Source organism: Mastigoproctus giganteus, chromosome 11 (genome assembly GCF_048544385.1).
Source record: "Mastigoproctus giganteus isolate SK-2022 chromosome 11, ASM4854438v1, whole genome shotgun sequence".
NCBI classification, from domain to species: domain Eukaryota; kingdom Metazoa; phylum Arthropoda; class Arachnida; order Uropygi; family Thelyphonidae; genus Mastigoproctus; species Mastigoproctus giganteus.
This window is the reverse complement of record NC_143585.1, coordinates 72,352,544-72,364,641: the sequence shown is the minus strand read 5'-3', so window position 1 is coordinate 72,364,641 and position 12,098 is coordinate 72,352,544. Positions and strand designations below refer to the sequence as shown.

Below are 12,098 nucleotides of genomic sequence, written 5' to 3'. Positions count from 1 at the left end.
TGCCTCCTCTGCACATAAAGTTAGGCTTAATGAAACTGTTCATCCAAGCCTGAATAAATAATGAAATTGTTTCAAGTTAGTTTGCACTAAATTCCCATTGCTTATAAACGGAAAAAAAAATCAAAGTGGGAATTTTTGTGATCTCAAATTCACAAGCTGGAGCTAGGCTCTGTATTTGGAAAAATCGATGCATCAAACTGGAAGAAGTTTGGACTGGCTTTAAAAACACAGTATGCATTTTTTGGCAAACAATAAATAGCCATATTATGAGACAATCATAAGTGACATGCTAGAGTAGTTCAGAAGACTAGGCTGTAAATGGGTGTTAAGGTACACTTCTTGCACTCTCGTATCAACTGAATTCCCAGAAAATTTAGGTAATTTAAGTGAAGAGCAGGAGGGAAAGATTCCATTAAGTTATGAAAGAAGTGTAAAAAGGTACCAGGGGGGGGGGGAGATAGAATGCCAATATGATGGCTGATTATTGGTAGATGACAAAGAGGAACAGCCACTAAAACTAACTGCCTATTTAAGTCAAAAAGGTGCTGCTGTTGTTATTTGATTTTTAGGAGCATTAGCAACTAAGGTCATATAGCTCCGGGGATATACAGTGGTCATTCCCTGACCTTTCTGCATCCTCCATATTTGGTGGTCACGGGCTCAAACCCCAGTCTAATCAAGAAGCGTGTGCTACGCACTGCTGCTCCTGCCCACCTGGCTACGGAGGCACCTTCAAAAAAGGTGCAAGTTTACTTCAGTCTAGTGTATAAGAAATCCATTATGTAGGCATCTAGGCTTGACAGGAGACAAAGTCTTTGAAATTTCTGTTTATAGATATTTTTATATAAAAATAACCTGTGTAAGATATTTTTTAAAAAAAATATATATAAAATAAATAAGCATTTTTTTTTTTTTTTATTTGTAAAAAATAAATTCTGACAAGAGAGAACAATTTTAAAGTATGAGGGCTGTTCAATAAACGATGATCATGATTTTGCCTCCCCCCCACTTTCCCAACATACATTTATTAATCGTGTATATTTTGATTGTCCTTTTCAAAGTAGTCCCCATTTGCACTTACTCTAATGTTTCTGCCATTCTTCAAAAACATCGCTTCTACCATGTTTTTGAAGAATGGTTTAAGTTCAGGACGTAGGGTGACGAGAAACACATTTAACATTAATGCTGGCTAAGTACTCGGATGACTATGAGAAATGTTAGGTCTTGCATTGCCGCAATGTAAAATGCACCACCCACCTATGTACAGTTGTCATTGTTTACAACAAATGTGATCCCACAAAGTGTGCAGTACAGTTCTGAAGTAAAGTCTTGTAACAGACGTATGACATGGCACAACATTCTGGTAAACCATTCCTTCCTGCAGAAGCCAAAACTTTAGCTTTTTTTGTGTTGCGATAAAGCAGACTTCCAAACAGAGCTGTGTTGCTTACTTTCTGGGTCAAAATGATTAAGCAATGTCTCATCTGTTATTATCACCTTGTGCAGAACTTCATCTTCAATAACTATCCATTACAGCTCCTGACAAACCCATAAGAATTTGCAGTTTCTCAGGTATGAGTAGTCTTGGAACCCAGCAAGTACAAACATGTGTCATATGTAAATGATCATGGAAAATACCATGCATGCTTCCTACTACTTTTTTTTTTTTTTTTTTTTATGAAAACCCCAAACACGAAAGGCATCAAAACCTATAGTACTTAGTATCATGCATGAGTTCAAGGAGAAGTATGGCAGGAGGATGCCGGAAACTTTGCTCTAGAGACGAAACATGGGTTTCACCACTTCAAGCCACCAATAAGCATAGGGGTGGTATTGCGCCAGTTGATGAGAGTCATCTACCACCTGTATTGATATTCTCTCGTGATTATAGCAGTGTTTATGGTTTCTGTGGCAAAAGCAGTGGTTGGAGCTACAGAACTGCTGACTTTTGACAGAATCATGTCCATCTTTAAACATTTTGCAAAAACCACCTGTGAGCTGTGCTATATGGAAGCATAGTTCGTCAAAAGTCTCTTAACATTTCATATGCTTCAGATGATGTTTTCTTGAGACGAAAACAAAATTTGAGAGTAGCATACTGTTTGCCACATGTCACATCCATTGTTACGTAGACAAAACTGAATGCACAGAAACTTGACTGACCACCATGCAAGCGACTCAACTGCACAGTTGCCATATGATGCAGCTTGGTTTGGTCTTAAATAACAAGCAGTATAGTCATTTGTTAAAAATTATGATCATTCTTTATTGAACAGCCCTTATAACTTTCTAAATTTTCATTAAAAATATAGTTCAGATTTACTTATCGGCAATAAAACATTACAGAACGTTTTGTAAAATGTTGTAGAATAATGAAACTCACAATGAGGTAGCATAATTATTTTATTATGCTTTTGTTGAGCTTAATTATTTTATTATGCTCAACAAAAGTTGAGTAAAATAAAATAATTTAAGTTAATAAAATTAACAATATGACAAATCATAAAAAATAATGAATTAAGAAATGCTCTGCTTATACTGTGCACTAGAACAAGTAAAGAGTAAAGGTATACTTAGCATTTTACTCTATTTTTTACTTGACCTAACTCTATCTTCTTCCATCCTTGAAGAAGAAAGAAAAAGAGCTTGAAAACTAAAGGGCCAGATGACCAAACCTGATTTACATACAGAAAAATATATTTGAACTTCCTTTCCCCCCTTTTTTCACTTACTCACTAGTGAGGAAAGTACTTTTTTTTTTTTTTTTTTTTTTTATAATTTGCTATACAGGAAACCCCCCGGAATTTTTGAGCTTTTGTGAGGGAAAACCCTGCTATTATGTCGGATGTAATTTTTCAACATTTTCACTCTTTTTGAATCCTCGCTGTTGACTCGCTAGTAAAAAAAAAAAAAAAATTGAGAAATCTCTGTATTTTATTTTGTTGGGAAATCCCCATGTTATGTTCTGTGTTATTGAACTTATGCTTGTTGAACTTGTGGAAAAAGTTTAGATTTCAAGGTTTTATCACTATTGGATAGCATGTCAGGCCATCCAAACTTTGAAGTTATGTTTCTATCACCACAGCTGTGCTAGGTTAATACAACTTGTTTCATTCAACCATTAGGTCAAGGCATTATATCCACTTTTAAAACGCATTACATTAAAAAATCGTTACAATCGATTTTGGAAAAAAACCGATTCCAAATTTATTGAAGTAATGGAGACATAGAAACATTTCTCAATTGTGGACCGTATCAAAATCATAGCTTTATTGCTCAAAGAAGTAAAACCACCAACATTAAATGTGTGTGGAAAAATGTATGGCCAGAGTCAGTTCATTAAGGAAATATGGTCGAACCAGCAGAAAACAGAATCGGTGTGATAGTAGAACTTGCTATGTCGGTAGGAGGGTAAAGTTTTGATGATAACACTACTGAAGCCCTTGTGGGTAGCACAGTTGATAGAATCGCGCTCCGCCCACACCAGTGGAAAAGACCAGAGTTCAAATCCCATCGATGATGGGAGGAATTTTTATGGGTCTTTTTCACAATGTGGCTGAGTTAGTTGGGCTCAGGTGAGAGTAACATGGTTTTTTTTCCCAGAAACTTGGATTTTTCATCCAGCAAAACAACCTCAGGACACACGCAATTTATAGACAATATATGCAGACCAACATGGCCTTAGTTGCTGATGCTCCTAAAAAAAAATAAAATAAAATAATATATGATTACTGAAGACGTTCAAAAATTACTGGTAGAAAAAGAGACTGGCTGGAGAAGCAGATTTGGAGGAAATTGCATCGTAGATAAACCAAATCAATTTAGAGGATGATAGTGCAGATGAAAATTCTAAACTTCCAAATTTTACAATAAAAAGCATATGGGAAGGCATAAATTAGAATTTTATTAATATAAAAATTCCATATTAATATTAATATATAAATTCCATAAATTAGGGAGCAATTAGAATCTTATTTTTCGAATACAGATTCTTGAATGAAAGGAGCACAAAGTTCAAAAGGGAGCTTCAAAAATGCTTAGTTCTATACAATGAAATTCACAAACAGTTATAAAACAAAAGCATACAAAACCAGATTACTGATTTTTTCGAAAGCAGAAGATACAAAGTCTAGAATGGTGTATTTTTGTTGGCTTTTGGCATGTAAACCCCTTTTCCAAGCAAACTGTCTTTTGACAGTTTGCTTGGAAATGTTTTCACCTATGGCTATAGTAACCTCAAGAGGCAGTTGATGACAGGGCATTGTAGGTTTCCTCGTTGCGGTTAGAGCCCGATAGTGGACTGTTCTGGTTCATGTAGCCCTCAGGCAACCTCTGCCACCTCTTCTTATAATGATTCCTCGCTCCTGAAACTGCTTGCATAGTGCCAGACAGTACTGTGTGACACATTATGCCAACATACGACATCTACCTGTGACTGCTCAGCTTAAGTTGTCCAAAGGTCTGCCATCTCAAAGAACCATCTAAACGATGATCAATTGCTATCCTGAGTGCTGGAGATGTGGCTATCTCATTCATCAAGCCAAAAATATAAATAAATAAACAGAATGAAGTGATGTGGTTGCAACCAATGATTTTATAGGCATGAATAATTTGCATATTGTGAGGCTCCGAAGGTGGCAGATCAATTTCTATTGGATCCTTGGAATTTGAATGCCAGGATGCCTATTATACTAAATATTCACCTTTGGTGACACTGTTCACAATAAAACATTCATGAAAAATATTCTGTTCTGTTAATTTTGTTGAGCAGCGTATAACTTTTATAAGAATACAAACAAGTGTACACAGATGTTTTAAACCTTAACATAAAATATTCTTTAAGTTTTATTCTTATGATATTAATGAAATTTGGTAGGTGGCAAAATTGATTGTTAAACCTGTAGAGCATTCATTAAACAATGGTTCATATACTATTTTTATAGCAGTATATACATTAAAACATAGGACATTTATAACTGTGGCTATGCATGTTTCTCCAGAACTACAGCCAGCCCAATGGTTTACCATGGATCCAACACATGTCTTGGTTCTTACCCCTGACAACAAGACAATATTATGTAATTATTTTTTAAATACAATTTCATGAAGGATTTCTAGAAACACTAGTAATGGTCAAACAAAGTTTACCTCAGCTACACATCGAGGACAACGCCAATCACCTTTCGGAATTTCGTTTAAAGGAGGAATAAGACAAAAAGTATGATAACTATCATCACAGCCATCACAAAGCAACATACTAGCTTCTGCATCGCCTCTTCCACAAATATTGCATACAATTTGATCAATCTAAAGGAAAATGGAAAAACATGGAATAAGCAATGAAATAATGTTCAATTAAAATTAAATTTAGAAGTATATAAGGCACACAGAAAAGTTGAACTCAATTTTATTTATTAATAATAAACAATTTTCAATTATTAAAAAAATTTTTTTTCACTGTAATAAGTTTGAAATACACTGGTTATAAATGAAATTAATATGCAATAAATGGTGCATATTAATGGTCATCATTCTCTTTTCCTAAAAATTGTGCTTGGCTGTGATTGGTTACTCCCCTCCCCACCACCACCTTCACTGAAAGGCACACAATTATTTCAAGATACAACCACCTGTAAAACTGTTTTTTAAATTATATATCTCATTAAATGTGTTCACCTTTTCTTTTGTTGTTCGCAGGTTAATACAGTTTAACTTGATTATAATAAGCATCAAAGGACCGACAAAATTTTCCTTGTTATAACCATTACTCACTATATCAGTGATAAGCTAAATCTACCTCCTATTTTTTTTTTTTTTTAATTCTCACTGACTTGATAAAAAGATATATTCAAAAAACAAAAGAAATATTACAGAGAAACAAATAATATTCATATATAACTACATATTATTTGTATTAATATGCTTGTATTTGGTTTTTAAATCGATCCAGCCAACCGTTGTTATATACAAAATTGTCACCTCCAAATTTTGTAGCAAATTTTTCCATTTGAGCCTTCAAGATCGGACCGTCTACTGAAAATCAAGCACTTCTTTGTGTAGTGAACCACTGAAGCAATGTTTCATCAATGTTTGTAACCTTCCATTTTCTAATTTTTTTTTTTTTTTTTTTTTTTTTTTTTACAGTTAAGTACTTTTCCAGTGTCAATATGTAAACATGTTTATTTTATTTATTTATTTTTTTAATGAAAACACCAAACAAGACATATTAGAACCTTAACACGAGAGATATTAGTACTTAGTACTGTGCTTGGGTTGGAGGTTGAGAAGACGAAAAAAGATAATTTTTGACGTTACACTTGAACTTCTGTAGACTGTAATTTTCAGGAATTACGCATGAAGGAAGGTTGTTCCAGAAAATGGCAGTTGAATGAATAAACAAGGAAGATGAAAAGTTGATTCTGTGAGTTTGAAGTTGGACAGTAAATGGATGTTGACTGGTGGCTGCATGTGGTCGGACTGTTTTGAAAGAGAGAGAGTGGAAATTTTAGAAGACAATTCAGAAAAGCAGTGCCCGTGGAAGTATCTGTAGAAAAGGTATGTGTAGGAGACAGCGAGTGGAGTCATTAATTAACCTAACTGTCCTTTTCTGAATGGAATATAGAAGCCTGAGAGAGTTTTGTGGGCACTGCCACAGATGTGGGAACAATATTCCATGGTAGGGCAGGCTTGCAATTTGTACAGAGTGAACAGCTGTTTGGAAGAAAAGTAATGCCAAGAGCGAAAGAGAAAGTTTTTTAGATGCAGAGGAAGCAATATTTGTAATGTGCCTGTGCCAAGAGAGATTAGAAGTCAGGGTCATCCCCAAAAGTGATATATCATCTTGCCTAGAAATTGGAGTGTCACCAAAGCATAGGAGCAGAAGAATCCTTTTTGCGAGATATAAGACAGGACTGAGTTTTAGAAGGATTGAAATCAACTAGGTTGTCTTTGCCCTACTGCAGAATTACCTGGAGATCGGCATTTAAGTAACTGGTAGCAGATATTTGAGAAGTTGAAGCTGATGGAGCAGCGCAAGGTTTCTCAAACTGGAAAGTGGAATGCAATGTGCTATCATCAGCAAAACTATAGATAGGATTTCTGGTCAATGGAAGGTCATTAATATACAAGAGGAAAAGAGTGGGGGAAAGAACTGAACTTGGGGGACACCAGCATTAGTGGAGAAGTTAGAAGACAGAGAGCCATCTACCCTTACCCTCAGTGAGCGATCAGAGAGAAAACTGGATAACCAATTACAAAAAAAAAAAAGTTGGCAAACCATAAGATGGAAGCTTATTTGGATGACCTTTATGCCAAACACAATTCAAAGCCTTTGAGATGTCAAGAGCAACTGCTTGTGTTTCACCGAACTTTTCCATTGAATTTGTCCATAAATGGGTAACATAAGCTAGAATATCACACCAAGTGAATCGACACTGACGGAATCCATACTGGGAATCGTTGATGAGACGGAAGATTTCTAGGTAGTTTAAGAGTTGGCGGTTAATTGATTTCTTCATTACTTTAGAAATGAGTAGAAGTAATTGCAATCGGATGATAATTGGATGGGAGGGATTTGTCACCCTTTGAAGGAACTAGCTGGATATGAGCAAATTTCTAAGCAGAAGCAAAACACCTCTGGAATAAGAAAGTGAAAAAAGGCAGTAAAGAAGAGGGGTAATTCCAGGAGCACAGGCTTTAGAACAATTGGAGAAATACCATCAGGACCTTGAGCATCAAGATTCGTCAAAATCCTTCTGACATCCTTTTGACAGAAGAACACAAGAGGCATTGAATGGAGCGTATTGGGAATGGTGGGAGGTGTTTTACCAAAATCATTAATACATGAGGTGGAAGAAAAATGTGATGCTAGGAGGTTAGCTTTATCCTTGGCTAGTGACAATAGAACTATTTGGTTTTTACAGAGGTGGCCAAGGTTGCAGCCAATAGCTGGGTAAGAGACCAGAATGCTTGATTACCATTAGGACAAGAAGCAAGTTTGCTTCAAAATCTACTTTGGACTGGTTAACAACTGCTGTACGATTGTTGCGAGCTTTGGTGTAGGCAAAAAATGAAACTGAAGAATTGGAAACAAGTCGATAGGCAACATTCTTCTCTCGAACAGCCTTAGCAAATTTATTGGAAAACCAAGGTTCAGATCAAGGATGAGATTTTAACGAGGAGTATGGAATAAAGGATTCCATTGATATAAGAATAATTTCACTGACACGATCTGACAAAAGTTGACATTAGAAGTTTTGAAACAGTAATCTGACCAAAGAAAAGAAATCTCGCAGGGCATCCCATTTTGCTTTCTTGTAATGCCAAAGAACATGAGGTTGGGAATAACCATGAGATAAAGGCTCCATTGGAGAAGAGACAATCAGAAAGTTGTGATCTGAGGTGGCTAAAGGACCACTCACTTCGACCGTGTACTTAGAAGGGTTGTTTGTGAGAAAAAGATCAAGCGTGTTGGCTGTATGGTATGGTTAGGATTGTTCGGTATTCTGGTAAGTAAATGAACAATCTGTGTGAGGTCATTAGTAATTGCAAAAGCTTCAGCATCTCAACCAGCTGGGTTTTTGCGACTAGAGAACAGAAACTAGATGGAGTTGTGAACATTAAAATCACCAAGGAAAATTACCTCACTGTTAGGAAAGTTGGACTGGAGAAAGTCAGTTTGCAAAGAGAGGAAATCAAAGAGCTCCAAGTGATTAGCGGAGTTGTGAGAATGGTAGAGACAAAACATGAATTTGACAGTACGAGGTAGAGAGTTTTTAAGCGAGAGAAGAGTCCAAATTTCCAAGTCTCTGACAGGGAATACTTGCTTTGCCGCCTCCTTTAATATAACTGGATAGATCCCATCCATCCCAGGTGCCTTTCTTATGTTTAACTTCAACAATTTCTCTTCCACTTTGCTCTCAGTTATTACAAAATCATTAAGCACTCTGCTACAATTTGATAACCTTCCGGCATTTTCAAACCTTAACTCCTCATGTGTGAATGTAGATGCAAAATACTCATTCAGTTTGTTTGCTATCTGAGCAGGATCATCAACAGTCAAACCATCAATATCAAGTGGACCAATCAGATTCATCCCCTTCCTTTCAGAGTTTATATAAGTAAAGAAATCCTTGCTGTTTTTCTTAGCATCTTTCGCCAAAGATTACTCGTAATCTGCCTTTGCCTGCCTAACCTCCTTTGTGACCTGATTACAGACTAGCTTATATTTGCCATAGGCTTCTGAGTCGCCTGATAATTTATATGCATCCCATGCATTTTTCTTCTCTGTCACGAGTCTCATTAGTTCATTTGATAACCATTTAGGCCTAAACCTTGAACAATATCTGTTAATAGGTATGAAACTTTTAGTAGCATCCACGATTAATTCCTTGAATGCTTCCCACTTAGAATTTACTGTTGGTAACATCATCAGTTGATCCCACTGAACAGAATTTAAAAATTGTCTGAGACCACTGTACTCACCTTTACGGAAGCAAAAACCCTTTCCTTTACCCCTGATGGTAATTATATCTTTAAGTAAATCCCACATCAGTACACTGTGATCATTGTCACCTAGTGGTTCCTTTATCTGCAAATTCTTAATAACGACTGATCACTGCTGATAACCAGATCAAGAGATTACCCTCTCTGGTTGCCTCTCGAACATTCTGCTGCAGAAAACAATCATCCAATAAATCCAAAAAACTCTTACTAGTGTGTGATTGACCAACCCAGTCAATATCTGGGAAGTTAAAATCCCCCATTATAAGACATTTACTAGCCCACTCTGTTTCTCTGTACAATTGTACTCATTCGAGTCATTAGGCCTATAACACACTCCTACTCTTATTTTTGCTTTCGCAGTGCTTAGGTCACACCAAACTGACTCAACACTGCACTGTTCATCTATATCAACTGTATGCACTTCTTTTGATTTTATGTTTTTCTTAATTAACAGCATAACACCTCCTCCCTTCCTATCCTTTCTGTACACATTGTATTCCCCGAATTCTAGTTCTGCATTCCTTATATCTGTGTGACACCACGTCTCTGCTATCCCAACAATATCCGCCTTTGATATCTTGACCAGCACTTCAAATTCATCAAATTTATTTACTATACTTCTAGTATTGGTATACATGCAAGTATACATGCACCTATTCTTATTTACCCTAACACATCCAATATACCCACCTGTTTCACTATCACTGCCATCAGTCCCTGAAATCCCCAGCACCTCTTGCTCCAGGTCACTACTTATTCTAATAGAAGTTGTGCAAGAATCACCTTAACCTCTGCCTGCAGCTACTTTTAACCTTTTAGTCTGTGAATTCCCCCCGCCAAGCTAGCAGTTTTCCAACTCACCTAACACTGTCTCAATAGCATCAGCAAATATTCTTGCATCCTTTCTATTTAAGTGTATCTCATCCCTGTAGAAGCAGTCTCTCCTGTTAACAAGCACAGATCAAAATTCTACCCCTTCAGCCTTGCACAATCTTTCCAGGGCCGAATTGATTGACAAGGCTCTCATCATGTATTCCCTCCTATCGTGTCTGAGCAGAATTGCAGACACTTTCAAATTTAACCCTGACTCACGACTTTTTTGCAACATTGACCTGTACTTGTTAAGTAAATCTGCATATCTCTTACTCTTAATGTCATTGGTGCCAACGTGTACAACAATATCACCTTTTGTGCCTTAAAAGATGATATATAAAATAAATAAATTTTCTGTTTATACTCCTGGACGACCAAACAGTCAGAGGAGTTCACAAGATAGACAGAATACAAGAAGCAGCACCGTATTCATCAAATTTTGTCCCTGGCAGACATTACCCTGGTCCTATTCCATCTATCCTTTTTACACAATATATTCCCCGTCTCCCTGACAATAGAGTCACAAACAAAACAAACTAGTCCTTTGGACAGGGCATTCTGCTGAGTGGTTAGCTTAGCTTCTAAAAGGATAATAGTGCGAGAATCTGTTGATGAATGCTATTAATTCTCGTAAGGGCTAATTCATTTCGAGATGACTATATACCATTACACCTCATAGCTTGACAGTTCTAGGTAGAGAAGATGTGCTGTAGCAGTGAGTCAGTAAAGTATAAGCTCATTATGTTAGAGAATGTGTTAGAGGTGGTGTGGAATTTGGAGTTAGCTCAGGATGTTATATTATTAAGAAGAGTTCAGGATTAATCTGGATGTTTGGTGATATTTTGCGCTATGTCGTAGGCTGTGAGTGTTGGGAAAGACTTGAGTTAAGTGATATGCTAGGAATTGAAGTGATGATATTTTACAATATTTAGATTTAATAAATTTAATGAATCAATTAATCAATTACAATCCTACGCTATCTAATAGAATCCTAAATGCAGTGATGTGTATTACGCTATATAATTATACGTTAGAGCTGCTAACGTATGCATGTAAAATGATGCCTAGTTACCATAATTAAAAATTTCAATTCCCTACTACTCTATACAAAAACAATGGCTGCAAGATTCGAAACGAAATAACGGTTTTATGTATAATAAGTAGTAATCTACAAAAACTATCTAAATTAAAAATAAAAATAACCAGCATAAAAATAACTATAAGACTACATTTAAAGTACAATATAAAATAACAATTAGGTAAATAAAAAGGCAAACACTTACTGCTTTTTTGGAGCCTGTAATTGACAGCTGTAATTTTTAAAGAGAGTCACGCGCCTCACTCCTTGAGGAAAGACAGGTTGTAGAATGGATGTGTGGAAGTTTGCCTTTAGCCAGCGGGTGGGTTGTTTGGTGGAACAGACTTCCATCTTTTTGTTGTGGATGTTGATAGCCTAAATAAATTTAAGGCTGGGCTGGCAGGCATTTGGAATGAATGGAGGGGTGAAATGGGAGGGGTTTTTTGGCTGATGCTGCATAAGCTTGCTTTCTTGCATCATATGCCTCTACTAATGTTAAAAGCACTGTTAGTGTGAACACTATAGTTCCTCAAAACACTGTGGAGAATGAATCAATTAGTACAATTTTTTCTATCAGAGCTAAGATATTTCAGCTGTAGAACATTATGCTGAAGTGTTAAACCTTTATTTAAAGAGCAAATAT

General features: G+C 36.2%; 1 protein-coding gene across 5 annotated transcripts in view; it reads right to left on the bottom strand.

The window, feature by feature from the left end:
* Nucleotides 1-12,098, bottom strand: part of Kdm5 (Lysine demethylase 5) — a 589,167-nt gene that overhangs the window by 410,357 nt on the left and 166,712 nt on the right. For all 5 annotated transcript variants that reach the window (XM_090384917.1, XM_090384920.1, XM_090384918.1 and 2 more), the window contains one exon: nucleotides 5,149-5,307. In XM_090384917.1, coding sequence (XP_090241043.1) covers nucleotides 5,149-5,307 — 159 coding nt within the window. The remainder of the gene's footprint in view (nucleotides 1-5,148; nucleotides 5,308-12,098) is intronic.